This window comes from Zea mays, chromosome 1 (assembly GCF_902167145.1).
Source record: "Zea mays cultivar B73 chromosome 1, Zm-B73-REFERENCE-NAM-5.0, whole genome shotgun sequence".
Classification (NCBI taxonomy): domain Eukaryota; kingdom Viridiplantae; phylum Streptophyta; class Magnoliopsida; order Poales; family Poaceae; genus Zea; species Zea mays.
In genome coordinates, this window is record NC_050096.1 from 277,606,372 (window position 1) to 277,632,794 (window position 26,423).

A 26,423-nucleotide genomic window follows, 5' to 3' on the forward strand; every position below is an offset into this window, starting at 1 on the left:
CCGTGGGTGCACCGGACAGTACGCGCTCGGGACGCGGCACATAATCCCATGATTGGCCGGTTTCCGCTTCTGGGGGCACCAGACGGTCCAGACGACCAGTGCGCCTGTCGACCGTTGGCCAGCGCTGACGTGGCCACTAGTCGTTGCGTGGCTGATACAACAGACTGTTCGGCGCATTGCGCGGACCATCCGGTGAATTATAGCTGATGTAGGCTAAAAAACCCGAGAGCAGCGAGTTCGGCCGAACCGTGCACCAGACTGTATGGTGGGTGGCATCAGACCGTTCGGTGCTACACAGTCTAGCAACTTTTTCCTGTTTCTTCTTTTGTCTTCTTTGTTTCTTTTGGACTTCACTTAGCTGGGTCCCCTGGCACTTAGACAAATATGATTAACACTCAAATCAATTGACTTAGTGTCTAGAGCATACCTTTTAGCTTGATCCATATAGCTTTGTACTAAGTCCTCTTCCGAGCTCATTTTGCCTCACACTTTTGCTTAACATCATGTTAGTTCAAACATCATGTGTTGTGCATCTAATCACCAAACCAATATAGAAATGCCCAAGGACACATTTCCCTTTCAGTCGGGGGGAGGGGGGTTGGTGGTCGACGCCCCGGTACGAAGTGGGTGGGGGCAGGCGAGAGGGGGTGCACCATGGGCCACCCAGTGCGTGGTCCGGGTTTTGATCCATGTAACTCTATATAAATCTCTATTTAATTCGGTATAAAATAGTTAAGATGAAAGAGAGAATAAAATTTAGTAGATTTGACAGTCATATAAAATTTCTAGATCGACCCCTGTGGTGGGTGCGTCGAAATTTCTAGACCCGCCCCTAGGCCGGGGATGACACATGGAACCGTGTATGCACAAAGCTGCTGCATTATAATTGTAGAGATTAATTATGTTATTTAGGAAATAAAAGTTTAGGAATAGTATATAAAACAAGGATTGAGCTCCAGTATATATAATAGGCCGAGTCCTGTAATTTTGTGACATTTTTTTGAAACCAGGATTGAGCTGCAGTTTTTAGTGTTAGAGTCCAGCGTCTCACAGGAGTGGTCCAATTCAAATTCGAAAATGTATCACCGCTGAAGCGAAAAATATCATAAATTCATAACGAACCAACCGACCGTTGCACGGACGAGAACTCGACGAGACCGAACCGTGAAAACAACCGAAAGCACAGGGGCTCAAACGAAACAATCCCGCCCACACTTCCTTCGCCGGCTCATGGTGGCCACTGGCCAGGCTGTCATCCTGTTCTATAAAGCGAGCCGAGGGGAAGAGCCGGAACCCTAGCCCAGCACCGCAGAGGCGCAGAGACAGGCGTCTTCGTACTCGCCTATCTCCGCGACTCAAAGCTTCTTCCATTTCCTACCGCCGCCGCTGCAGCTCCACCCCATTCCGTCGACACCATGAGGGAGTGCATCTCGATCCACATCGGCCAAGCCGGTATCCAGGTCGGAAACGCGTGCTGGGAGCTCTACTGCCTCGAGCATGGCATTCAGGTAACGAGCTGTCCAATTCCTCTTCCATTCTCGCACTGTTAGGTTAGATGTGTAATCGGTATGGGACTTCCGTCGCTGATGCGTGCTGTATTCGGTGGGACTAAATCGGGGGAGGAAATGGCATTTCAAATCGGTAGATCTGTAGGGATCTGGCTGTATGTGATGGTGGCTGCCCAGATCCGCGTTTGTCAGGTCTGATCCGTATATATGGTGAGATGGTGTCTGATCGAGGTTCGGTTGTTTTTATCTGGATTTTTGGATAGAAAACTCGAATGGCGATTAGCCGAAATTGCGCATTATTTTCCATGATCCAATGAATTTAGTAGTTATGTATCATATTTGTTGTTAATTTATGCCTATACGTGTGTTAGGTGTGAGTGCCCTGAAATCGTTTAAATGCACAGGCATTCACGATCTGTAAATTTTCATAGGCCAAGTTCCTATTGCATGCCTATACCTTCGATTCGATGTACGGTTACAGAGTTAGTATACTTAATGTTAATTGATGTACAATACATCTATTCGTACTGTTAGAGCATCTCCAACAAGGAGCTCTAAAATAGAGCCCTAAAAGTTAAAATAGGACCGTATTTAAAGTGTGTTTAGGATTACTCCAACAGTTAGGCCTTAAATAATTCTATTTAGGAAATAAATCACGTTATTAGGAAATAAATAGTTGTAGACTAAGAGGAAAGGAGGATAGGGCTCCAACGGTGTACTATATTTAGGACCCGAGAGACCGAGCCCTATAATCTTTTGATGATTTTTTATAAAATAGGGCTACTGTTGGAGAGCGTTTTATAATCCCACACCCTATATTTCAAAATACAGCCTTGTTTAGACTATCTCCAGCGTGTAGTGTTAAATAGGAGACGCGGAACTGTAGACTGTTTGACACTGTTTGCATAGTGAAATTTGAATTTTGAAATAGTGGATGTGATAGGAGATAGAATTGGGGATCTGCTGGAGATAGCCTAGGGCCCCTTTTGGAGATGCTCTTAGATCTGCAAAAAAATATGAATACGCATCAGCATTAGACGCCTTGACCCAATTGCCTTTTGCTGTTTAGATCTGTTAGAAAGATTATATATACAGGAATGCTGTTATACTAAATTGCTTTTGTCCTAGTTGTTATTAGCTTTATGTAGGACTAAATGCTGTTCACATATCCGAAGTGTTTGCAATCATGGATTTAATCATGGCTCCTTAGGACAATTGAAATTTCGAATTGTGTTTAGGGGTGGTAATGGACTCTAGATTTTACACTAAAATTTAAGGATCGGGCTCTAATCCTATTCATTTTTGAATTAAAATTATTTAAGGGCCCTAACTTTTTATGAAGAAGCGTTTGGATCGTGATCCATTACCACCCCTAATTGTGTGTCATGGTTTGAAATATGTCCATTCAGGCATGTGTTACCTTAAGATTATGCGTCTGTCTGGTGTACTAGTGTAGGTGGCATGCAATTTTTTTTACACAGACTGCTTATGTTCTCCTTTTGTAAGGGCCTGTTTGGAAGCTCCCAGTTTTTAAGAAACTGGTTTATAGAATTAGAGGTGGTTCCAAACATACCAGTTTATGTCTCAGTTTATAGAAATTGATTGTCAGTTCCTTAAAAACCAATAAGCTATCAAGCTAGTCTCTCCTAGCTAAAAGATAAAAACCAGTTTCTTAAAAACTGGATTGCTTCCAAACAGGACCTAATTGGCATAAATAACACTGCTACATTTGTATTTTGTTCAGGCCGATGGTCAGATGCCCGGTGACAAGACCATTGGGGGTGGTGATGATGCTTTCAACACCTTCTTCAGTGAGACTGGTGCTGGGAAGCACGTCCCTCGTGCTGTTTTTGTTGACCTTGAACCAACTGTCATCGATGAGGTGAGGACTGGCACCTACCGCCAGCTCTTCCACCCTGAGCAGCTTATCAGTGGCAAGGAGGATGCAGCCAACAACTTCGCCCGTGGTCACTACACCAGTAAGTAACCTGATCTGACTGTCAGTTTACAATGCTCCTGGATATTTGCTTTGTAATGAACATCTTATTTAAACTTGATTGCTTGTCTTGCAGTTGGCAAGGAGATTGTTGACCTGTGCCTTGATCGCATCAGGAAGCTTGCCGACAACTGCACTGGTCTCCAGGGCTTCCTCGTCTTCAACGCTGTTGGCGGAGGAACAGGCTCTGGCCTTGGTTCCCTCCTCCTGGAGCGTCTGTCTGTTGACTACGGCAAGAAGTCTAAGCTTGGTTTCACTGTGTACCCATCCCCCCAAGTTTCGACCTCAGTGGTTGAGCCATACAACAGTGTCCTGTCCACCCACTCCCTCCTTGAGCACACTGATGTGGCTATCCTGCTGGACAACGAGGCCATCTATGACATCTGCCGCCGTTCCCTTGACATTGAGCGCCCAACCTACACCAACCTCAACAGGCTTGTGTCCCAGGTACTGTCTTGGTTTACAGCCTAAGCATTAAGTAAATGGTCTGTAATCTGGGCTTTTCTCTTTAACCATCAGTTGTTCCTGTCGTTGTACAGGTCATCTCATCCCTGACTGCCTCCCTGAGGTTCGATGGTGCTCTTAACGTGGATGTGAATGAGTTCCAGACCAACTTGGTGCCCTACCCGAGGATCCACTTCATGCTTTCCTCCTATGCTCCAGTCATCTCTGCTGAGAAGGCCTACCACGAGCAGCTGTCTGTGGCCGAGATCACCAACAGCGCCTTCGAGCCATCCTCCATGATGGCCAAGTGCGATCCCCGCCATGGTAAGTACATGGCCTGCTGCCTCATGTACCGTGGTGATGTGGTCCCCAAGGATGTGAATGCTGCTGTGGCCACCATCAAGACCAAGCGCACCATCCAGTTTGTGGACTGGTGCCCAACTGGCTTTAAGTGCGGCATTAACTACCAGCCTCCAAGTGTGGTGCCTGGTGGTGACCTGGCCAAGGTGCAGCGCGCTGTGTGCATGATCTCCAACTCCACCAGTGTTGTGGAGGTGTTCTCCCGCATCGACCACAAGTTCGACCTCATGTACGCCAAGCGTGCCTTCGTGCACTGGTATGTCGGTGAGGGTATGGAGGAGGGCGAGTTCTCTGAGGCCCGTGAGGATCTGGCAGCGCTCGAGAAGGACTACGAGGAGGTTGGTGCTGAGTTTGATGAGGGTGAGGAAGGTGATGATGGTGATGAGTACTAGAAGTATCCTGATGCGGTCATCGTCAGGCTTGTGTGCTGCTCTTGTCCCCGTTGTGGTTTGCAACACCTGATGTTGTAAGACTTTCTGGTTATGTCCGCCCCGCTGTGCCACTGGGTTATTAAGAACGTCGTTATGGATGGTTGTCTACACTACATTATTGCTTCTCGATATTGGAAAACTGTTATGCGCCTCGGTGGATTGTGTTGTTGTCGTAATGTCATCACTCATACGCCGCTGGGAATTTTGAGGCCTGTCAAGCATCAGGATTGCGTTATGAGTTAAATGCTTCAGCGACGTTTAAACTTGTCTAAGGTGCCATCTAGATCATGAACTTGTCAAGGGTTGCCACTTAGATCATGAACTTCGTAAATATGTTTTTGGATCCAAAATATGTTTTTGATCCTTAAGGGTGTGTTTGGTTGAATGTATAAGAAGGGATGAAAGAGGAATGTCATAATTTCTATAGTGTTTGGTTGAGAGACAAGTGAGGACGAGATAAATACCTAAGAAGGGATGAAAGAGGAATGCCACAATTTCTATAGTGTTTGGTTCAGAGACAAGTGACAATTTCTATAGTGTTTGGTTGAGAGACAAGTGAGGGCGAGTAAATACCGCAATAATTTTTTGGTGGCACCGAATTTTTGTGAAGTTGTATACATTTTGGACACCAATAGAAAATAGAATTAAAAAAATATAAAACTGGTGTCATTTAAATCAGTGTCACGTTATTAAAATTTAAAACTATCAACTAAAATTGTCTAATGGATTATTTATGTGGTTTTGTAAAGTTGTGGAGATTAAACAACCAGTTTTGAAGATAAGTAAGTGAAATAGTCAAATATAAAACTAGGTTAAGAATTTAGGTACACTTACGACTAGTTTAGATGCCGCAAAATGGGTTAAATTTTTCTTCTTATTCAAAATTAAATAATAAGGTGAATTTAACTACTCTAATTTCCTCTGTTTTTTTAACTCCCAAACTATCCCTTATTCGTAATAATAGGAAGCGGTGACAGTTTGGTGGTGAGAACTCAGGTATCAACAAAAAGAAATGTATTTTTGAAATATTTTGCTCGTAATGCCCTGCAAGGTTTCGATTTCCGTAGCCAGTACATGTCCGCTCTTGACCCAGGTACTGTGTCACGAACCAACCGACCGTTGAACGGACGTGGAGCACGAACCATTAAAACAATCAAAATCTCAGGGGCTCAAACGAAAAAACACCGCCCCCTTCCCTCGCTTGCGCTGGCACTCCATCGTGGGCTCGTGGCCCAGGCTGTCGTTCTGTTCTATAAAGCGAGACGAGTGGGAGCAGGCGTAACCCTAATTGAGCATCGCAGAGATAGGCGTCTTCGTACTCGCCTACCTCCGCGGCTCAAACCTTTCCCCCTTCTCCCAATTCCTTCCGCCGGCCGCCGCTCCACCCGTACGACGACACCATGAGGGAGTGCATTTCGATCCACATCGGCCAGGCCGGTATCCAGGTCGGAAACGCGTGCTGGGAGCTGTACTGCCTTGAGCATGGCATTCAGGTAACGATCCGTCATTCCCTCCCCCGTTCTCCCTCTGTTGAGGTAGATCTATAATCGGTATGGGGGTTTCATCGCTAATATTTGCTGGATTTTTGGTGGGGCTGAATCCGCCGGAGGAAATGACGTTTCAAATCGGTAGATCTGTACGGATCTGGATGCATGTAATGGTGGCTACCCGGATCCGGGTTTGCTAGGTCTGATCCGGAGAACTGGTGTCTGAGCGAGATTGCAATTGTTTTTGAACTGGAATTTTGATACGTAGAATTTGAATAGGGATCACCCGAAACCCACGTGCGTGGTAGATCTGAGTGCCCAGAATTCGTTTAAATGTACTGTCAGTTTGGATCTTTGAATTTTCATAGGCTAAGTTCCGTATTGCCTGTTGATATGTGAGCCTTGATGTACAAATACAGACTATAGTATGTTTAGTGTTAATTTGATGTGAGCCTTGATGAATTTTCACAGGCTAAGTTCCATGCCCACAATGCATCCATTCATACTGTTATTAATTCTGTAAAAAAAACGAATACACGTCACTCTTAGGCACCTTAACCCAATTTGCATTTTTCTGTTTAAATCTGTTAGAAATGGGATAGAGACTGGCATGTTGTTATGTAGTCCTAGCTGTTATTAGCTTTATCTAGGACTAAATGCTGTTCACATATTTCAAGTGTTTGCAATCGGAGATTCAATCATGGCTCCCTAGGACATTTGAATCGTGTGTCATAGTTTGAAATATGAGATTCAGGCCTGTGTTACCTTAAGATCATGCATCTGTCTGGTCTACTACTGTAGATGGCATGTATTTTTTACATAGACTCCTTAAGTCGCATATTAACACTACTACATTTGTGTTTTGTTCAGGCTGACGGTCAGATGCCCGGTGACAAGACCATTGGGGGAGGTGATGATGCTTTCAACACCTTCTTCAGTGAGACTGGTGCTGGGAAGCACGTGCCCCGTGCTGTTTTTGTTGACCTTGAACCCACTGTCATCGATGAGGTGAGAACTGGCACCTACCGCCAGCTCTTCCACCCTGAGCAGCTCATCAGTGGGAAGGAGGATGCAGCCAACAACTTTGCCCGTGGTCACTACACCAGTAAGTAATCTGATCTGAGCGTCAGTTTTCACTGCTCCTTGATATTTGCTCTGTAATGAACATCTCATTTAAACCTGATTCCTTGTTTTGCAGTTGGCAAGGAGATTGTTGACCTGTGCCTTGATCGCATCAGGAAGCTTGCCGACAACTGCACTGGTCTCCAGGGCTTCCTCGTCTTCAACGCTGTTGGTGGAGGAACGGGCTCTGGCCTTGGTTCCCTCCTCCTAGAGCGCCTGTCTGTTGACTACGGCAAGAAATCCAAGCTTGGGTTCACTGTGTACCCTTCCCCCCAAGTTTCTACTTCGGTAGTTGAGCCATACAACAGTGTACTGTCCACCCACTCCCTCCTCGAGCACACTGATGTGGCTATACTGCTGGACAATGAGGCCATCTACGACATCTGCCGCCGATCCCTTGACATTGAGCGCCCAACCTACACCAACCTCAACAGGCTTGTGTCCCAGGTACTGACTTACTGTCTTGGTCTACTGCTTTCGCATTTTGCCTGGTAAACTGGTTCAAATACTGGCTGTTGTCTGTAACAACTACCTGTTACTGATGTTGTACAGGTCATCTCATCCCTTACTGCCTCCCTGAGGTTCGATGGTGCTCTGAACGTGGATGTTAACGAGTTCCAGACCAACCTGGTACCCTACCCGAGGATCCACTTCATGCTTTCTTCGTACGCTCCAGTCATCTCTGCTGAGAAGGCCTACCACGAGCAGCTCTCTGTGGCTGAGATCACCAACAGTGCCTTCGAGCCATCTTCCATGATGGCCAAGTGCGACCCACGCCATGGCAAGTACATGGCCTGCTGCCTCATGTACCGTGGTGATGTGGTCCCCAAGGATGTGAATGCTGCTGTGGCCACCATCAAGACCAAACGCACCATCCAGTTCGTGGATTGGTGCCCGACTGGCTTCAAGTGCGGCATCAACTACCAGCCTCCTAGCGTTGTGCCTGGTGGCGACCTGGCCAAGGTGCAGCGTGCCGTGTGCATGATCTCCAACTCCACCAGTGTTGTGGAGGTGTTCTCCCGCATCGACCACAAGTTCGACCTCATGTACGCCAAGCGTGCCTTCGTGCACTGGTACGTCGGTGAGGGTATGGAGGAAGGTGAGTTCTCTGAGGCCCGTGAGGACCTGGCGGCGCTCGAGAAGGACTACGAGGAGGTCGGTGCTGAGTTCGATGAGGGCGAGGATGGCGACGAGGGTGACGAGTACTAGAGAAGTTTGCTGATGACGCAGCATCAGGCCAGTGTGCTGCCCTTATCCCGTGATCTGCCGAGAGTTGCTCCTGCTATCGTGTTATGTGTGTCTGTTCTGAAGTATTGTGTGGTTTACAACACCTGATGTTGTAAGAGTTGTTAATTCCCCTGCATTGCTACCGGGTTATTGAGAATAATTATGGCTGTTTACGTTGTTGCTTCATCTCGGAGATGCTTTACATTTACCACCTTGTTCATCTTTTGTCATCAGTAAAATCGAGTCGGCGGATGATTTTCTTGCGTCTTGTCATGAGTATTGAGTAGTATGGATTGTTTGATGCTTTATATCACATTGCAGAAGATAGTACGATCTCTAGCTATATATATGTTCACACAGGAAAGAAAACACTGCAGAAAATAAATTATTTAGGGCTAGTTTGTGAACTCCATTTTTTCAAGGATTTCTATATTTTTAAAGAAAATGATTGAGTCGTCACGATAGTAAGAGTCGTCACGATAGTAAAAATCTGTCACTTTCTAGATTCTAAAATATATTGACCCTTTTAATTTCTCCGCTCGTAATCCTCGTGATAGCTAGATTCTCAAGGGAGGTTGTCTACAAACCTAAAAGTAGACTAATCTTCTGGAGTTTATAGATAACTCAACAAAGATATATAAGATATTTGAATTCACTAGAGCTAAGAGGTAGTTGGCTAAAAAATTGTTATTGGGATTAGCTAGCTAACAAACAGTTAGCTAAGAGTATCTCCAAGAGGCTAGCCAAATGGCTCGTCAAACCAAATTTTAGTTATTTAACAGCAAAAAAGTTATTGACCAGATTAGTCATTTAACTTGTTAAGCCATCCGACTTTCCAAATTAGCCCTCACTCTAGCCAAAGTTGGCTAGCCACTCTGTCTAGCCAAGCTGACTTGACTATTAGAGCATCTCCAAGAGTCTTTCTAAAGTCCACTCTCTAAATTATCATTTAGAGAGTCATTTACATTAAAACCACTTTCTATATCTTTTCGATCTCCAATAGTCTTTCTATATCTTATTTGTACTCTAGAGAGTCATTCACATTTTCTATATTTGTCTAGCGAAAAACCATAAATAGAAGATGGCTATATTTGAATAATCATTTAGATAAGATATTGGAAAGTATTTTTGTATAAAAATCTCTATTCATATAGATTAGAAAGGATATAAAGAGTCTATTGGAGTTGCTCTTAAACAGAATTGAAATGAGATGTTGTTTAATTTTTATAAAGAGGTAAATAAAGAGTTAAATAGAGTAGAAAGTGTAGTCTCTTATAGATGCTCAGCTAACTTGTTAAAAGTAGCTAATTGTTGAATTATTAGTTAAAATGTTTGAATGTCTTTAGCCAATTTTTAGCAGCTAAGTATTAGTAGAGGTGACAATGTGCTCTAAATTTTATATTATAAGATTTAAAAATCGGATCGAATTAGGATCATGTCCTATTTCTATTAATTTTTGAACTAAAATTTATTTAGAGCCATATCATTTTATGAAGAATTATTTGGATCACGGTTCATTACCACCCTTAACTATTAGCTATATTACATTGAAACACCTCTACAGTCTATTTATAACTATTAGCTATATTCATTGAAACACCTCTATAGTCTATTTATAGATAACCCGTCTTATACCATTCGATTTAATCAAAATGATTTCGATCTACATCAGTATGTACACTAAACTCGAGTCCAGTCTGTCATGAGACTTGAATAATCAAAGGGCGTGTTCGGCTCGCTACAAGCCGACACTGTTGCAGCTGTTTGGACTGCTGCAGCTGCAATCCATAGAGAGAAAAATACTGTAGAAGCCGCAGCCGCAGCCGGATTGCAGCCGCAGCAAGCCGCAGCGAACAAGCTCAAAACTGCAGCCTTGTTGAAGGAGCGAAGCATACGCGACGGCACCGAATTTTTTGCATTTTAACCCTTCCTCGAAAATAATATCACGTTTGGATCCTAAAAAATTTTAATGTCATTTTTAGACCCTTTGCTCGGCGCCATAGCCTATAGCGCCGAGGTAACACAGCTCGGCGCCATAAGCTATGGCGCCGAGGTAGGTGCTACGCTGGCCCAAACGGACGACGTGGCGCTGACGTGGTACCGAGCTCGGCGCCATTGATCTTGGCGCCGAGCTCAATTTTATACACAAAGGTCGTCTAGCTCAGTTGGTAGAACGTAAGATTCTTAACCTTGTGGTTGTGGGTTCGAGCCCCACGGTGATTGTTTTTTTGTCTTTGTCACTAATTTATTTTTTTGTTATCTATATTTTTCGTTTATGTCGCTCATTTGTCCGCCCAGATTTATTTCTCATCTAGATTTTTTATTTTTGTGACTGATTTGTTTATTCATCTAGATATTTTTTGTTTATTTTTTATTTTTGTTTTTGTTTATTCAAACTTTGTGACGCAATGGCTATATATATATATATATATATATATATATATATATATATATATATATATATATATCACACCGCCAAATGAAAGCAAATCTAAAAGAGAATGATGCGCCAGCATGATCACAAGTCCAGAACAACAGTTTATTTAGTATATCTCTTAATTTGGTACATATACAGTTACGGCCGACAGAGACATAAGCAATTCTAATCTGACACACTTCCTGTTTCTATTATATTATTATATAATATATGACTAAAAACATGAAACAAAGGTTTCCCATGATCACCAACCATTTGACATGACAGCGGATGACATCTCTGGAAGGAGGCCATCCCGAACTCCACCCCTCGCCTGAAATGCTCCATCAGGAGGGCCGCTCAAACAAGGGCTCCTGCCTGCGCGCTAAGCGACGAAACAGAACCAGATTTAGCGATGGTCCCTATTGTGTTCAGATGATTTTACAAGAAAATAAAAAAATTAGCTGAACTCCTTTGATTTGCTTTCATTTGGCGGTGTGACAGAGTTTGAATAAACAAAAACAAAAAATATCTAGATGAATAAACAAATCAGTCACAAAAACAAAAAATCTAGATGAGAAATAAATCTGGGCGAACAAATGAGCGACATAAACGAAAATATAGACAACAAAAAAATAAATTAGTGACAAAGACAAAAAAACACCCACTATGGGGTTCGAACCCACAACCACAAGGTTAAGAGTCTTACGCTCTACCACTGAGCTAGACAACCTTTGTGTACAGAACCAAGCTCGGCGCCAAGATCTATGGCGCCGAGTTTGGTACCACGTCGGCGCCACGTAGTCCGTTTGGGCCAGCGTAGCACCTACCTCGGCGCCATAGCCTATGGCGCCGAGCTGTGTTACCTCGGCGCCATAGGCTATGACGCCGAGCAAAGGGTCCAAAAATAACATTAAAATTTTATAGGGTCCAAACGTGATATTGTTTTCGAGGAAGGGTTAAAATGCAAAAAATTCGGGCGACGGCATTTGGCTATGACGACATTCTTTCGCCTGATTGGATTTTACTCCTTAAAGAACCTCCCCGGTAATGCGCACTGGATAAGGACCCGTGATTTGTTGGGCTGTTCAGTACACCGTGCAAGGACGACATGGGTCTTCAATCTTCATCATAGTATGATGCTGAGCTAGAGCTAGGCCAATCAACACAGGATTAGTTGAGTGTCACTTGCGGTTTTTAATGCAGCTGCCTACGGCGACCAGAGATCCAGCGTCAGCAAAGAAAGCGGCCGCCGCCGACCGCCGGCGCCGGGCAAAGCGGAAGACCGGCACATAACCATCACATATAGAAGCAAACAGTTTAGTTTTTTAATAGGGTTTTTTAAGCTGGTGTCCTCGATTTTGCTGTTGTCCTCAATTTTTCTCTTAGTCGTGTTTTTTTCTCAGTTTTGCCCTTCTGTTTTATAGCACTGGAAGGACAAAACTGAGCAAAAAAAAAACACGACTAAGGGTAAAACTGAGGACACCAGCAAAATTGTTCGAGAGTACACCCTATGACCCTACTAGACATCTGTCAAGCATGGTACAAAAGCCACCATATATTGATTGTTTCCTCGTAATCTTAAGGGTGTATGTTTTCGTGACTAAAGTTTAGTCCGTATCATAATTAAATATTTAAATATCAATTACAAGTATTAAACATATGGTTAATTAAACTTTGTAAATTCATTTCGCTGTTTAATATCTATTTATATAATTAGTTTTATAATTATATTATATTTAATACTTATAATTGTTATTTAAACATTTGATGTGATAGCGACTAAACTTTACCCGATTACACATATGCGGGCTGCATGATATCCATGTTTTGCAGGTGCATGCCTGCAGCAACAACACTGTCTGTGTCTTCCTCTTACGCCTTGATAAAAACACTATAGAGTCAATAGCTTGTATGGATAAAAGTGGTATCTAAATTTTTAAGACAAATTTAATATTTTAAAAATAAATATGTATGAAAACTGATGTTGATGTTTTTTATGTTACCAAATATATATAAAAATATCTTTTCATAAATTATTTTATGTATTATTTGCTTATTGCAACAAAAATGTGAAAAAATATCAAATCCGTATCAAATCTTATATCTATAATTTGAAAAGTTATATAATAAATTAGATATTTTTATGAATCTTTACAAACTTAATAGTAAACACAAGAATATAAATTGTATAATAGATTTTATATCCTATATATTCATAAAAAATAAAATAAGAATGATATATATGTTTTCTTCCCTGCTTGCGGCCTGCGCTGCGTACTCGTTCTCGTAGTAGTACCAAAATGGGACTGTCTCTACTCGGATCCGGCCATCCGAGTGCTGTAGCTTGTTAATTTTGCTCCGATCCCTGCCCTATACATGCGTGATGCGTACTCATTCTTCGTATACTGCCGTTGCCCATTTGGTCAGTTTTTGCACCTACTGCATGCGTGTACGCGACGCAAATGCAAGGCGTCCAGCTCCGAGCGGCCCACTGCAATTGCAACGGCGCATATTTTTATGCGGATGCACCACTGGTTTTAAAAACTTGAGTTGGCTGGCTCGCACTGGTTGGGCAGCTAAGCATCATTTTAGTACTTGCCTTGCTTGCAGCCTGGAAATGCTCGTAAAGTGTGAAAACACGTAGTTTTTTTTTTCTTCTATCTGGCAATGTGTTCCACACCTACAGCACACCGCTTGTTCACAACTCATGAATCCTGATCATGGTTTAATTCACTCGAATGGGAGTTCATTGTTGTAATTGTTAATTATTCACCGTTCATACACACTTAATTAGAGGGCAAAAATCGTTATATGATCAAGATTTCTATACAATTTGTCGTGCAATCGAGCTTTTTGAATAATCACCACGTAATTTATTAACAGTTTGATGTGGGTTTAGATTTGTTTTTGTAAAAAACTGTTATACATTCAAGCTTTCTATACAATCGTGCTTTTCGTATAATTGCTGTGTGTAATTCAATATTTATACTAACAATATAACATATTTCAAGTTCTATTTATATTAGAAGATATAAAAATAGAATTATATTATTTTTAATCCTTCAAATCGGGTAGTGTTATTCTTATATCTATTAATTAATATAGAACGAATCGAGACTTTAAATTTTATATACTGATATATAGAATGAGTTGGAGTTTGAAATTTTATATGTTAATAGAATAAATAATAAGTACATGTATATGATAAGTGTACGAAAATTCTAATTGCACAATAGTTTTTGTCTAATTAGATAAGCTACATTCTTTTCAAGGTGTACTACGCTTTGCATCCGCACTTACGATCGGGGAGAGTATTTCTGTAATAGAAGCCATGCGGATTTCAGGATAATATTTGTTCAGCAGCGCAAAAAGGAAACGAAAACTGAAGACAAGGGGGTACAAGGACAAGACCGTAATCTGGCAGAAACTTTTCTCCAAGGGACCCAGAGGCAAAGTTGCTCCCATCCTCCGCCTACAAATACGCAGGCGCCCCCACCTCTCTTCCACTCTCCTCTCCTCTCCGCCTCACCTTGCCCTGCCCGCACACACCACCTGTCCCCGCACGGCCGCACCGCTCCGCTCCCGAGGCTTAGGGCTCCGGCCGCGCTCCCTTCCCTTCCCGGCATTCCCGATCTCTCGCCGCCGCCCGCCTGGCCTTGATCTCGATCGCCCTCCCCTCTCCGCTCTCGCTCCGGCAGGCCGGCCCGGGTTTGTCTCGCCGCTATTGGGCCTCGGCACGCTGCGATGGTGTCGGGCGTGTGCGTGGGGACGGAGGGGCAGGTGGACCCTGAGGCGGTGGCGCCGGCTGTCGCGGAGGAGGCGGTGGTGCCGGCGCCCGCGAGGGAGGTCGTGGTGGGGTACGCGCTCACGAGTAAGAAGGCCAAGAGCTTCCTCCAACCCAAGCTCCGGGGGCTCGCCAGGTACTGCAGGGGATCACGTGCTCCGCCTCGGTTTGGTTTAGGGTAGAGACGGGTCCATGCGGAAAAGTTGCGCCGCGTCTGGGATATTTCTGTGCACTTGGGATGGGATGGCGACGGCGTGCATTGAGAGCGAGCGTTTGGTGGCGGTCCTTGATGCTGGTTTGATAAAATTAGGCCGAATAGAACATTGTTCTCTTCCTCCACCAGTTGTTGTCTAGTGATTTTTTGAGTACCATTAAGAACTTGCTGAGTAGCAGACTAGCAGCAGCACGCCAGCACCTTGTGTTTTATTCTCATCGTTTCTACTTCGTTAATTCACTGACTCCCTGTCTCTGTCTTGGTATATTCTGGAGACGGACATCCCCGCCCCCTGTTTTCGCAGGCTTGGGGGGTTGGAGATGGCTTTATCTTATCATTGTCTCCCTGAGTTAGACTCTTCTTGCAAACTGCTCAACTGAAGAAGTTTCCAACTCGAACAGTATTTATTGAGAATAAAACGTGAGATAAGGCTACCACTTTATGTGGAGTTTTTGTGCAGAAGGTGGTGAAAAGCGTCCTTTGAGATTGAAAAGTCTGACCGAATCTCTGCTTTCTGATATGGTTTGTTTTTTACTGGACGTTCATGCCTTTTTGTTTTCCTGCCAAAGTGGAAGCACCTTTGCTGTCCCTTTCCCTCCAAGTAGAATTATTGTACAATTCTACTGTATATTAATGTTTATTGATTTCCACTGGAGTAGGTCCGTTTTCTAGATTCTAGAATCATCACCTACAGTGACATTGCTGCATTCCTCATCGTGTGACTTTGCGGCATTGCTATCACTGTTGTGCTTAGACACATCTCCATGTTGCTGCTATTTATTTCGATAAGAAAGCGACATTGCTGCATTCCTCATCGTGTGGTAGTTTTACAATGCCTTCTTATTTCCACACAGTGATAGCAATTTGTTCAAAATTTAGTGGAGAATGTGGAAGCAAATATAGGGTCCTGGATGACAATACATTATAGATATAAAGGATAGTTTCTTTTACTTGATCACTTGTGATCCTATATTCCTAAGTGCTACTTCTTTCTGCTTGGACCCATGAGTAGCAGCATACCCCTGCACGTACATCACTTGGATCAGGACTGGACTAGAGTGTGGAAATAATGTAGGTTCCACATGGTGTTATAGGAATATTTTAGTAACCTGTGATAAGCCTGTGCCTTTTACCTTTCATGCTTGAACTGATCCACATGCTCTTTTAAGAAATTGGTACGTTGGACGTCCAGCCTGTTGGATGAACCATGTCCTATCTTTTTAAAATGTTTCTGGATATACACCAATCAGGGATCATATTCTAATGCTCTTTGACTAGCTAGCAGCAAACATGCATATTAGTATAGCACGTGTTATGCCGTTACTGAAACAGTGACCTTTCTTTTGCACCATAGTCTAATGGACTCTTGTCATGTCACATAGATTCATGACTCATACAGTCATACTCCTGAAACAGTTTAGGAGGCCTTTTCTTTGAATGGAAATTTGAAATTCTCTTTGGAATGTGGTTATTCATTGAAAACAATGGGAAAACATATAGATGTGTTCATATATGGAGTTGGCTCTTTAATGATAACAGAACTAGAAAAGTTTATACGCTTGCAATGCTTAAGGTGTTGCTGATAGTGGTTACAAACTTACAGTTTGGCAGTTGTTTTGTATTTTCCCAGATTGTCACTTCCTTATCCTTCTAAAACATACTGCAGGAAAAAGGGAATCTTGTTTGTCGCTATTGATCAGAAACGCCCATTGTCTGATCAAGGTCCATTTGACATTGTTCTTCATAAGGTTAGGCAATCTGGAACATTCTATCAAGCCTGGAGAATTTTGAAATTTGCTGCACTGTTGCTAAGGTTTTCCATATTTTACTGAGCGCTACATTGCCGTTGTGTTTTCTGCAGTTGACTGGAAGGGGGTGGCAGCAATTGCTGGAGGTGAGTAATTCAAAATGTTTTAAACTACCTTTTCATTTTTATCTTAGAGTAGAAGTGTCTAATATTGTTTTATAAAAAGCTTCATTATATGTTTGATTTAAACTATAAATTATTTTGCCTCATTCTGATAGGAATATAGGGAGGCACACCCAGAAGTTACTGTTCTTGATCCACCTGGCGCAATAGCAAACTTGCTTGATCGCCAGTCTATGCTTCAAGAAGTATCTGAATTGGACCTCACAGATTGTCATGGTAATTTCTTTGAAAAATGTCTCCTTATTGTTGGAACAAACCAATTAGTTTCACCATGGTATACAGAATTTCCTTTATTATTTTTTGTTTGAGGAAAAAATATTGGCGCTTCAATGATAGCACAGAAACATTTCTGTTTCATTTGAAAGAAGGGATATATGTCCATTCAAAAAGAAGGTGCAAGTGACCAAATAACCACCATGAGATTGCCTTGTTGTGATTTTCACACTCAATTTTCAGTACCATTTAGTTTATATCTCGTAAGTATCAAAACCAGAGTGCTTACCTCAACCATGTTGGTTGTATAATATAATTTGACTTTTTTCAAGGATGCGCTTTTTCATCCATTGATATTGAGGGAAAAAGACAACAACAATACAAACATTCTGCCTACTTAGTGAAGGTTAAGAGGCACAAAGTGTAGAAGGGGGCCAAATGGCTATTTTAAAAATAAAAAATGAAACATTCTGCCTGCTTAGCAAAGGTTAAGAGGCACAAAGTTAAAAATAAAAAATTGTGGAGCTATTTAAAAAGGATATTAAAAAAAATGAGAAAAAAATCTGTGGCAAAGCTGCAGGGCTGTAGCCATGGTGAGACTAGACACATCATGCACAAAGAGGTGGGTGGGTTCTGATGCCGAACTTTGCCACATACGTAGACATGACCGATGCACAACATTTGCGAGGGATGCATGTAGTGGGTCTAGTGACAAGGATGATTGTTGGCTTGAGTCCATTCATTTTAATTAGGGGCATTTCTGTTTTTTTACTTGAAAGAGGTCTTCTCTCCTTTGTTGAAAAAGTTTATTCTGATTGGTGTAGTGTGTTGAACGATAGGCCTGGCGCAGTGGTGAGAAGCCTCTCCATTGAGCCAACGGTCTGGGATTCGATGCGACCTCTCTGCAAAATACGGGGATAAGGCTTAACTCAGTTATTCCTTCCCAGACCCCACTCATGTGGGAGCTGTCAGTACTGGTCTGTCTCAACCATGTTGGTTGTATAATATAATTTGACTTTTTTCAAGGATGCGCTTTTTCATCCATTGATATTGAGGGAAAAAGACAACAACAATACAAACATTCTGCCTACTTAGTGAAGGTTAAGAGGCACAAAGTGTAGAAGGGGGCCAAATGGCTATTTTAAAAATAAAAAATGAAACATTCTGCCTGCTTAGCAAAGGTTAAGAGGCACAAAGTTAAAAATAAAAAATTGTGGAGCTATTTAAAAAGGATATTAAAAAAAAATGAGAAAAAAATCTGTGGCAAAGCTGCAGGGCTGTAGCCATGGTGAGACTAGACACATCATGCACAAAGAGGTGGGTGGGTTCTGATGCCGAACTTTGCCACATACGTAGACATGACCGATGCACAACATTTGCGAGGGATGCATGTAGTGGGTCTAGTGACAAGGATGATTGTTGGCTTGAGTCCATTCATTTTAATTAGGGGCATTTCTGTTTTTTTACTTGAAAGAGGTCTTCTCTCCTTTGTTGAAAAAGTTTATTCTGATTGGTGTAGTGTGTTGAACGATAGGCCTGGCGCAGTGGTGAGAAGCCTCTCCATTGAGCCAACGGTCTGGGATTCGATGCGACCTCTCTGCAAAATGCGGGGATAAGGCTTAACTCAGTTATTCCTTCCCAGACCCCACTCATGTGGGAGCTGTCAGTACTGGTCTGTTGTCTAGTGTGTTGCTCACAAAACCAAGAATTTGCAATGTCTACTGGACTAAATCAACTAGTGGAATATGATGCACACAAAACCATCATTTGATGATGTCCTAGAGACACATTTTTCTAGAAAATTTAACTGACACGGTAGGTAGTTCCATTACTACCATATCAAAAATTGAACCATGTCAGCATGCAGCGCGGCAAAATCTCTGTTGTAAATTAAATTGTGTTGCAGCTGAGGTGAAAAATAAACCGGCAATGGTTTAGGGGGTACTTGGGACATTTTCTTAAACTTAAATTGCCATTTTTGGCTGCTTCCATTTCTATATTTGAGCTATTCAATCCTAAAATGCTTCAGAAACCATTTTTGTATAGATATGCACTGAAGGAGTTTTGCTAGAAAAATCAACTGAATATCTTGTGACATGCAAACAAAACATAGTCACAAGAAACGAGTACAATGGTAGCAATCCTCAACCTGGAAACATCGTCCCCGACCCGGGTACACAGGGTCATTTTGTTCCCACCATGTAAACATCTCTCACATGTAGCGTACCACGTTCCTCGACCCGATCAATCCGGGAACTTTGTGACTACAAAAGATTGTGTTTTTTTCCTGAAACGAAATTGAATTAAAGATCAAATATCCTCATTTTTTCACTTGTCAGTCTATATATCAAGAAGTTGGTGTAACTTGGTTTACAAAAGCGAAAGGCACACCTTGTTTCAGTTAATATGGCCCTGTTTGTTTCAGCTTATTTGCTGATTCTGGCCACCAGAAGTTGCTGCGGACTGCCAAACACCTAGCTTTTCAGCTAGCTTCCATGAGAATCGATTTCATGAAAACCGTCCAAAATCAACGTGAACACATAATCGGCCAAGTCATTGCGATAGTAGGAATCTATCACTTTCTAGATCCTAAACCATGTCTCTTCATCTTCCTTCGTATGTAATCTCCATGATACTTAGATTCTCCCCACAGCTAGATTATTCACACAACCAGATTCTCAGAAAAACTTCAGAAAAAAAGCTGTAACAAACAGACCCTGACTGCTAGTTCCCACTTCTGATTTTTTACTAGTCTTGTCAATAGTTATGAATAGGAGGAAATACAAGTTAGTTTTATACAAACATTTTTTTATTATTCATGATACTCCATGGCCATGAATAAAAACTATTCCTTGCACAAAAAATCCTTAAACTTGATATGCTGAAGCCAAAGTGTATTATGTAAACAACGGTTATGGCTCTACTATACCAACCTTGGTAGATGAACATTCTCTGGGTGGAACTAGGTATTACAATATTTTTTTTTCACTTTTACATTTGTGGTAAAAGCATTTGGACTGTTGTTTTAGTTGTTTACCCATTTATGTTGGCAACAAACTGTGGTCATCTTTCACCCCAGGATGGTTCTTAGAACCTTTCTAAAGGCTGATTTCATCATTATGGTGCAGTTCTCTTCTGCAGGTAAAGTACGTGTGCCTAAGCAGCTATTCGTTAATACTGATCCCTCATCAATACCAGCTGCAGTTAGGAGGGCAGGTCTCTCTCTCCCATTGGGTAAGTCTGCTCGTTAGCTGTTTGTGATGCTTTATTTTACTTGTGTTCAACGTCAACATTGCTTTATGCTTAAGGCCCCGTTTGGGAGGGCTTCGCCTGTGGAGGAGCCGGTGTGGGAACTTATGTTTTCCAACAATCAAGATTTAAGAAATGGGTAAAAGATGTCGCTCCCTGCATTCACAAATAAAAGCTACACATTGGTGTGGGATCCGAAACAGAACATTGTAATTTATGTAACAGCAAAGGAAATTGTAATACTGTGAGTTCTTTGGGGGGATAATCTGTTCATGTTCTTTTGACATATATTCATAATTTTTTTAGCCAAATGTAACATGATTTAACATATATTAGAAACTGCTTCTTATTTGCTTACTTGAGAAGTGAACACTATAACCATACCTACAGAAAAGTTAGTGCTAAATCTCCTGAGAATTTATATAGCCTAGGGATCTATCTTTCCGCAAAGTAGTGGCATGATCCCTTCCCTCTTTGACTGTTATAAACTTATAAGTGACTAAATAACCATAGAAAGCCTGAGTTGTACTCATGGTTATTATGGCTCCCCGGCGAGGCGAGTCGCCTGGAGCCCTGGACGCCTCGCCACCCGCCTAAGCGATACTTAGGCGACCAAGCAGTAGTTAATAACTCAAATGCAGAGCACCTCACATTCTCAAAATAGGGCAGATCATCTCACATTCTCAAAACAGGGCATGCAGCAGCAGAGCATAGCTGCCTAGGCGCGCAGAGGGGAGCAGCGGCGCCGCGCGGGGGGGGGGGGGGGGGGGGGAGGTGCGACGGAGCAGAGCTGCGCAGACGTGTGGGTGGAGTGCAGCGCGCACGAAAGGGAGGAGGATTACTGGTGTTTGGCGTCCGGCGTACGTGGAGCGAGCAGTCGAGGTTTCGGCGGCTGGCAGCGCCGCAGCGGTTGGTTTCCCTATTCAACTTGAATAAATATTAGCGCTTATTGACCTCCCTAGACCTAGGCACTTGCCTGGGCATCCCTAGACAACACCTAGGCATGCACACCTCAAAGCCTTGAGGTTCAAGTGATCGACTAGATGTATTCAGGTGAGGCGCAGCTCCATGGCGAGCCAGGCTGGGCACCTGGACGCCTAGTAGGCGCCTAGGTGTTGCCTAGGCGATGCCATGACAACAATGGTTGTGCTGTACCTGTTAGAGCAATTGTGCAACTGTTATCTCCTGATATCACTCCCTTTGTGTCTTTATTTCATATATTAGATTGAATAATTTCACTAAACACTGTATGAAAGTATTAGCTTTTCCATTTGGCTGTCAATGGTTTAATATGGCTCTTAGTTTGTAGAGGTTTGCGATATGTTCATCACATGGGTAGGGGTGCAAGTTACAGATGACATTGTATGTTGGAAGTCAATCTCTGAGGCAACTAGGTTACAGATGGCATGATACATTGGAAGTCAATCGCTGAGGCACCTAAATATATATAGTTGACTTACTATATCAATGCCTATGCAAATTGAAAGAGAACTCTAAAATTTGTACCCATTGTACCACTCTGCATGATCCTGGCTTGCTCGTTCCATGGCCTATCGTGTCTTTTGTATATCAAGTGCTTCTGGCTCATGTGTAGAAGCTTGCAGAAAATTTATTGAATAAATGAGAATATTAACTGTTTTGGCTAATATTTTGGAAGTGAGATCTAAAATATCACGAGCATCCTTGAAGTGGCTGCAGTGGTTGATTATTTGCACTGAATTGTATTTCAAGAGTTTTGTCTCCAGTTTTTTTTAACTTTCAAAACGTTACAGTGGCAAAACCCTTGGTGGCGAAGTCCCATGAGCTATCCCTTGCTTATGATCCAACTTCACTGACCAAACTTGAGCCCCCCTTGGTTCTTCAGGAATTTGTTAACCATGGTATACATTCATTGAGTCTTGTAATCTCTTTCTTTTGACTACTCTGCAGATCCATGTTAACCTTTTATTTTGGCTTTTGTCATTTGTAGGTGGCGTCATGTTTAAGGTGTACATTGTTGGGGATGCAATAAGGGTTGTACGTCGATTTTCACTCCCAAATGTTGATGAAGGCGATCTATCGAACAATGCTGGGGTATTTCGGTTTCCAAGGGTCTCTTGTGCTGCAGCCAGTGCAGATGATGCAGATCTTGACCCTCGTGTTGCTGGTGCGCATCGCTTGCCCAATTATTGGTCCTTGCAGATTTTTTTGTTGGTATTAGGAAACACCATTCACAACTGATTTTCTAACATGCCCTATCAGAACTTCCTCCGAGACCATTGCTTGAGATCTTGGCACGAGAGCTGCGCCGACGACTGGTAATGTAGTTCTTGCCCCTTCTTTTTTACTGTTTGGAGTGCATCAGTCTCATTTTCATTTTCCTTTCACCTGATTGGCAGGGTCTTAGACTATTCAACATCGATATGATTAGGGAGCATGGGACGCGAGATCGGTTTTATGTCATAGACATGAACTACTTTCCTGGTATGCAATCTGACATTCTTGAGCTTGCACAAGCTATCTTTTGTTTCGGTAAAGCTGACCCCTACATGTACATTTTAGAATTATTGATCAAAGAATCTCCTGTTTAATCCTGTTCTACTATAGCTAAGTCTTTAAATTAATTCGCAGTGCATTGCTGACACTAATATGAAATACCAAATTGGAGACACTGCGAATAGAGGTAGTTTATCTCCCGTGTCATCATGACTAATGATGATATCAGGTATACTGCTTGATGGATGTACTGAACGAACGAGATGCCTGTGCTGTGACACTTGTTCCACTCTGTCGGTTTTATTGTTTTTAAAAACAGTTTGGAGTCCAAAGAGTGGCTAGAACCTGGCACGCCGAAGTTATCCCAGCTCAGCCTGTTTTCTTGTGGGTAGATTCTTTGATTTGACAATGATATTAGCCATAAACCCATAACTTCTCGGCCCCCTATTCTACTTATGCTGCCTTTTTTCCTGACCAAACTTTTGTTGGTCGCAGGGTACGGCAAAATGCCTGGATACGAGCACGTGTTCACCGACTTCCTGCTGAGCCTTGCCAAGAAAGAGTACAAGAGACGACAAAGCTATAGCTCGCTAAGCTCAGGCGAATGGTGATAAGCGAGGAGACTACTCGGCGGGGCATGTATATGTCTATCATCCACGATGCGTGCGTACAGATGTACTTGTGCATGACGAGAGATAATGGGTCGTAGAAGCGGAGGGCTGTTGTCAGGCTATAACTAACTGTTGCTTTACATGTGCTAACTGTTGATGCTTCAGAATAAATTTTGTTTGGGTGGATGATGGCTCTGCTGAAATCGAGCTACTTGTAGAACTTATGACTGGAACCTCGAAATAAACGGAGAATTTGGATTACGTACCGTACTACTTGCAAACGTAGGGACTGTATGATTGCCTGGACCAGCTGGCCTGGGCAGCCTAGCCTGCACAACAGGGCATGGTTGGTGTCCTGGATCAGCCAGTTTAGGGTGTTTGGTTGCTCCTGCTAAAGTTTAGCCCGGGTCACATTAAGCGTTTGACTTTTAAATAGGAGTATGAAATATAGACCTAACCAACTGGACTAGATTCGTCTCGTCTTTTAATCTTCGGCTGACAAATTAGTTTTATAATCCGACTACATTTAATACCCGGAACGGAGGTTCAAACATTCGATGTGACATGGGCTAAATTTTAGCGGGGTTGCTCCTGCTAAAGTTTAGCCCGGGTCACATCAAGCGTTTGACTTTTAAATAGGAGTATGAAATATAGACCCAACCAACTGGACTACATTCTTCTCGTCTTTTAATCTTCGGCTGACAAATTAGTTTTATAATCCGACTACATTTAATACCTGGAACGGAGGTTCAAACATTCGATGGGACAATGGCTAAATTTTAGCGGGGTGTAACCGGGGTGTTTGGTTACCCCAAACTAAAATTTAGCCCCTGCCATATCGAATGTTTGAACCTCCGTTCCGGGTATTAAATGTAGTCGGATTATAAAACTAATTTGTCAGCCGAAGATTAAAAGACGAGACGAATCTAGTCCAATTGATTGGGTCTATATTTCATACTCATATTTAAAAGTCAAACGCTTGATGTGACCCGGGCTAAACTTTAGCAGGGGCAACCAAACACCCCCTAGCCTGGTTGAGGGGGGTGTTTGGAACAATGCTATACTACATTTTAGTTCCGTCACATCGGATCAGATTAATTAGCCTTCATAAATTTTTCTTGCCTCGTATTTGACATTTAAATATCTGATCTGCCTTAGACCAGTTAGGTCTAGGCCAGGATCTGGCCTAGGTCGGGATCTTGTTTGTTTCTTTAACAAAGTATCAGATTTTACTTCAATTACCACAAAGAAAACAAGTTTGTTTACTTTCATGGTTGGGGGTGTGCACAACTAGAGACATTGGTAACAAAAGGTACATAGTTTAACAGTTGCTATCGAAGCAGTTCTAATTCAACCTTTATTAGTGCAGTTAATTATGCTCTAACCATCACACTTAAAACAAAGTACATATGCTCAGCTTCTTTCACAGGAGACAGATATAGATTAAGAGAACAATAACAATAGTTTTGAAGGGGAAAAGGATGCGAATGTGAGTTGGTTCTTAAGATGAAGACACCACACTTGCATCATCATAGGAGCTATACTTACAATAAAAAGCATCAGAAAACCTATGAACTTGGTCCTGCCAGTATAGCCAATTAGAATAAACTCTAGGCCGACGACTCCCCATAGCAGAAACTTATCACTAATCTGCAAAGCCCAAACAGATTGCCTTAGGTTTAAATAGCAGTATAGCGAACAAATACAAGTAAACACTACTGGAAGCAATAGAAGATGAGTTGTCTCAGTTTTGTGAATGATGGACACAAGTCAACAAGCCATTGGTTTGCTTTATATGCCTTCATCTTATTTTTAACCAAGTTCACATCACAGTATGGTTGGCAACAAGTAGAAGATACAGAAAGCAAACTGATGATCTGCATCCTAATGCATCCATTAACAATCTAGACATCACGAGAAAAAAATGTGGCAATCGACATAAACAAAAAGTCGGTGCCACCTGTTCCTAGTTGTTTTGATAATCACAGGACCTGCAGATCACCACCAACTTCCAAACAAAGGCTCCAAAAGATGTGTCGAGACCATAATTAGGGGTACTTCCAAGACTCCTAATCTCAGCTGGTAACCACATCAGCACAAAGCTGCAAAGGCCTGATGGGCGCGATTAAGGTCAAGGCTCAGTCCACTCAAGGGACACGATCTCGTCTCGCCCGAGCCCAGCCTCGGGCAAAGGCAGCCGACCCCGGAGGATTCACGTCTCGCCCGAGGGCCCCCTCAAGCGACGGACACACCTTCGGCTCGCCTGAGGTCCAGTCTTTGCGGAGAAGCAACCTTGGCCAAATCGCCACGCCAACCGACCGTATCGCAGGAGCATTTAATGCAAGGATCGCCTGACACCTTATCCTGACGCGCGCTCCTCAGTTGACAGAGCCGAAGTGACCGCAGTCACTTCGCCGCTCCACTGACCGACCTGACAGGAAAGCAGCGTCGCCTGCCCCGCTCCGACTGCTGTGCCACTCGACAGAGTGAGGCTGACAGCAGCCAAGTCCAGCCTCGGGCGCCATGGGAAGCTCCGCCTCGCCCGACCCAGGGCTCGGACTCAGCCTCGACCCCGGAAGACGGACTCCGCCTCGCCCGACCCCAGGGCTCGGACTCAGCCTCGGCCTCGGAAGACGGACTCCGCCTCGCCCGACCCCAGGGCTCGGACTCAGCCTCGGCCTCGGAAGACGATCTCTGCCTCGCCCGACCCCAGGGCTCGGACTCAGCCTCGACATCGGAAGACGAACTCCGCCTCGCCCGACCCCAGGGCTCAGACTCGACCTCGACCTCGGAGGAGCCTTCGCCTCGCCCGACCTCAGGCTCAGACCCGCCACGTCACAGGGAAGGCCATCATTACCCTACCCCTAGCTAGCTCAGGCTACGGGGAACAAGACCGGCGTCCCATCTGGCTCGCCCCGGTAAACAAGTAATGATGGCGCCCCGCGTGCTCCAT

At 43.2% G+C, this 26,423-nt stretch overlaps 3 protein-coding genes across 6 annotated transcripts; all 3 read left to right on the forward strand.

The window, feature by feature from the left end:
• Positions 1-1,307: 1,307 nt before the first annotated feature.
• Positions 1,308-4,899, forward strand: LOC103643947 (tubulin alpha-2 chain-like). Its single transcript, NM_001397163.1, has 4 exons — positions 1,308-1,508; positions 3,253-3,487; positions 3,581-3,951; positions 4,044-4,899. Exons 1-4 carry the CDS (start codon positions 1,416-1,418, stop codon positions 4,698-4,700), a joined length of 1,356 nt encoding a protein of 451 aa, NP_001384092.1. The 5' UTR covers positions 1,308-1,415; the 3' UTR covers positions 4,701-4,899.
• Positions 4,900-5,983: 1,084 nt separating this feature from the next.
• LOC100037751 (tubulin alpha-1 chain-like) lies at positions 5,984-8,837 on the forward strand. The gene is made up of 4 exons (NM_001308507.1): positions 5,984-6,232; positions 7,097-7,331; positions 7,425-7,795; positions 7,901-8,837. The coding sequence occupies exons 1-4, from the start codon at positions 6,140-6,142 to the stop codon at positions 8,555-8,557; spliced, it is 1,356 nt and encodes a 451-aa protein (NP_001295436.1). The 5' UTR covers positions 5,984-6,139; the 3' UTR covers positions 8,558-8,837.
• Positions 8,838-14,499: 5,662 nt separating this feature from the next.
• Positions 14,500-23,736, forward strand: LOC100194132 (inositol-tetrakisphosphate 1-kinase 3). Of its 4 annotated transcripts, none has more exons than XR_559640.4 (12): positions 14,500-14,914; positions 16,659-16,740; positions 16,854-16,886; positions 17,018-17,138; positions 20,277-20,369; positions 22,157-22,264; positions 22,354-22,530; positions 22,626-22,681; positions 22,763-22,847; positions 22,995-23,088; positions 23,179-23,243; positions 23,355-23,736. XR_559640.4 is itself a non-coding variant. In NM_001139185.1 (10 exons), exons 1-10 carry the CDS (start codon positions 14,739-14,741, stop codon positions 23,468-23,470), a joined length of 1,047 nt encoding a protein of 348 aa, NP_001132657.1. In that variant the 5' UTR covers positions 14,521-14,738; the 3' UTR covers positions 23,471-23,730. The 4 variants fall into 4 exon arrangements, 1 of the variants encoding a protein (NP_001132657.1); XR_559644.4 differs by having other exon boundaries at positions 22,995-23,046; XR_004855277.1 differs by having other exon boundaries at positions 22,995-23,243.
• The last annotated feature ends 2,687 nt before the right edge of the window (positions 23,737-26,423 follow it).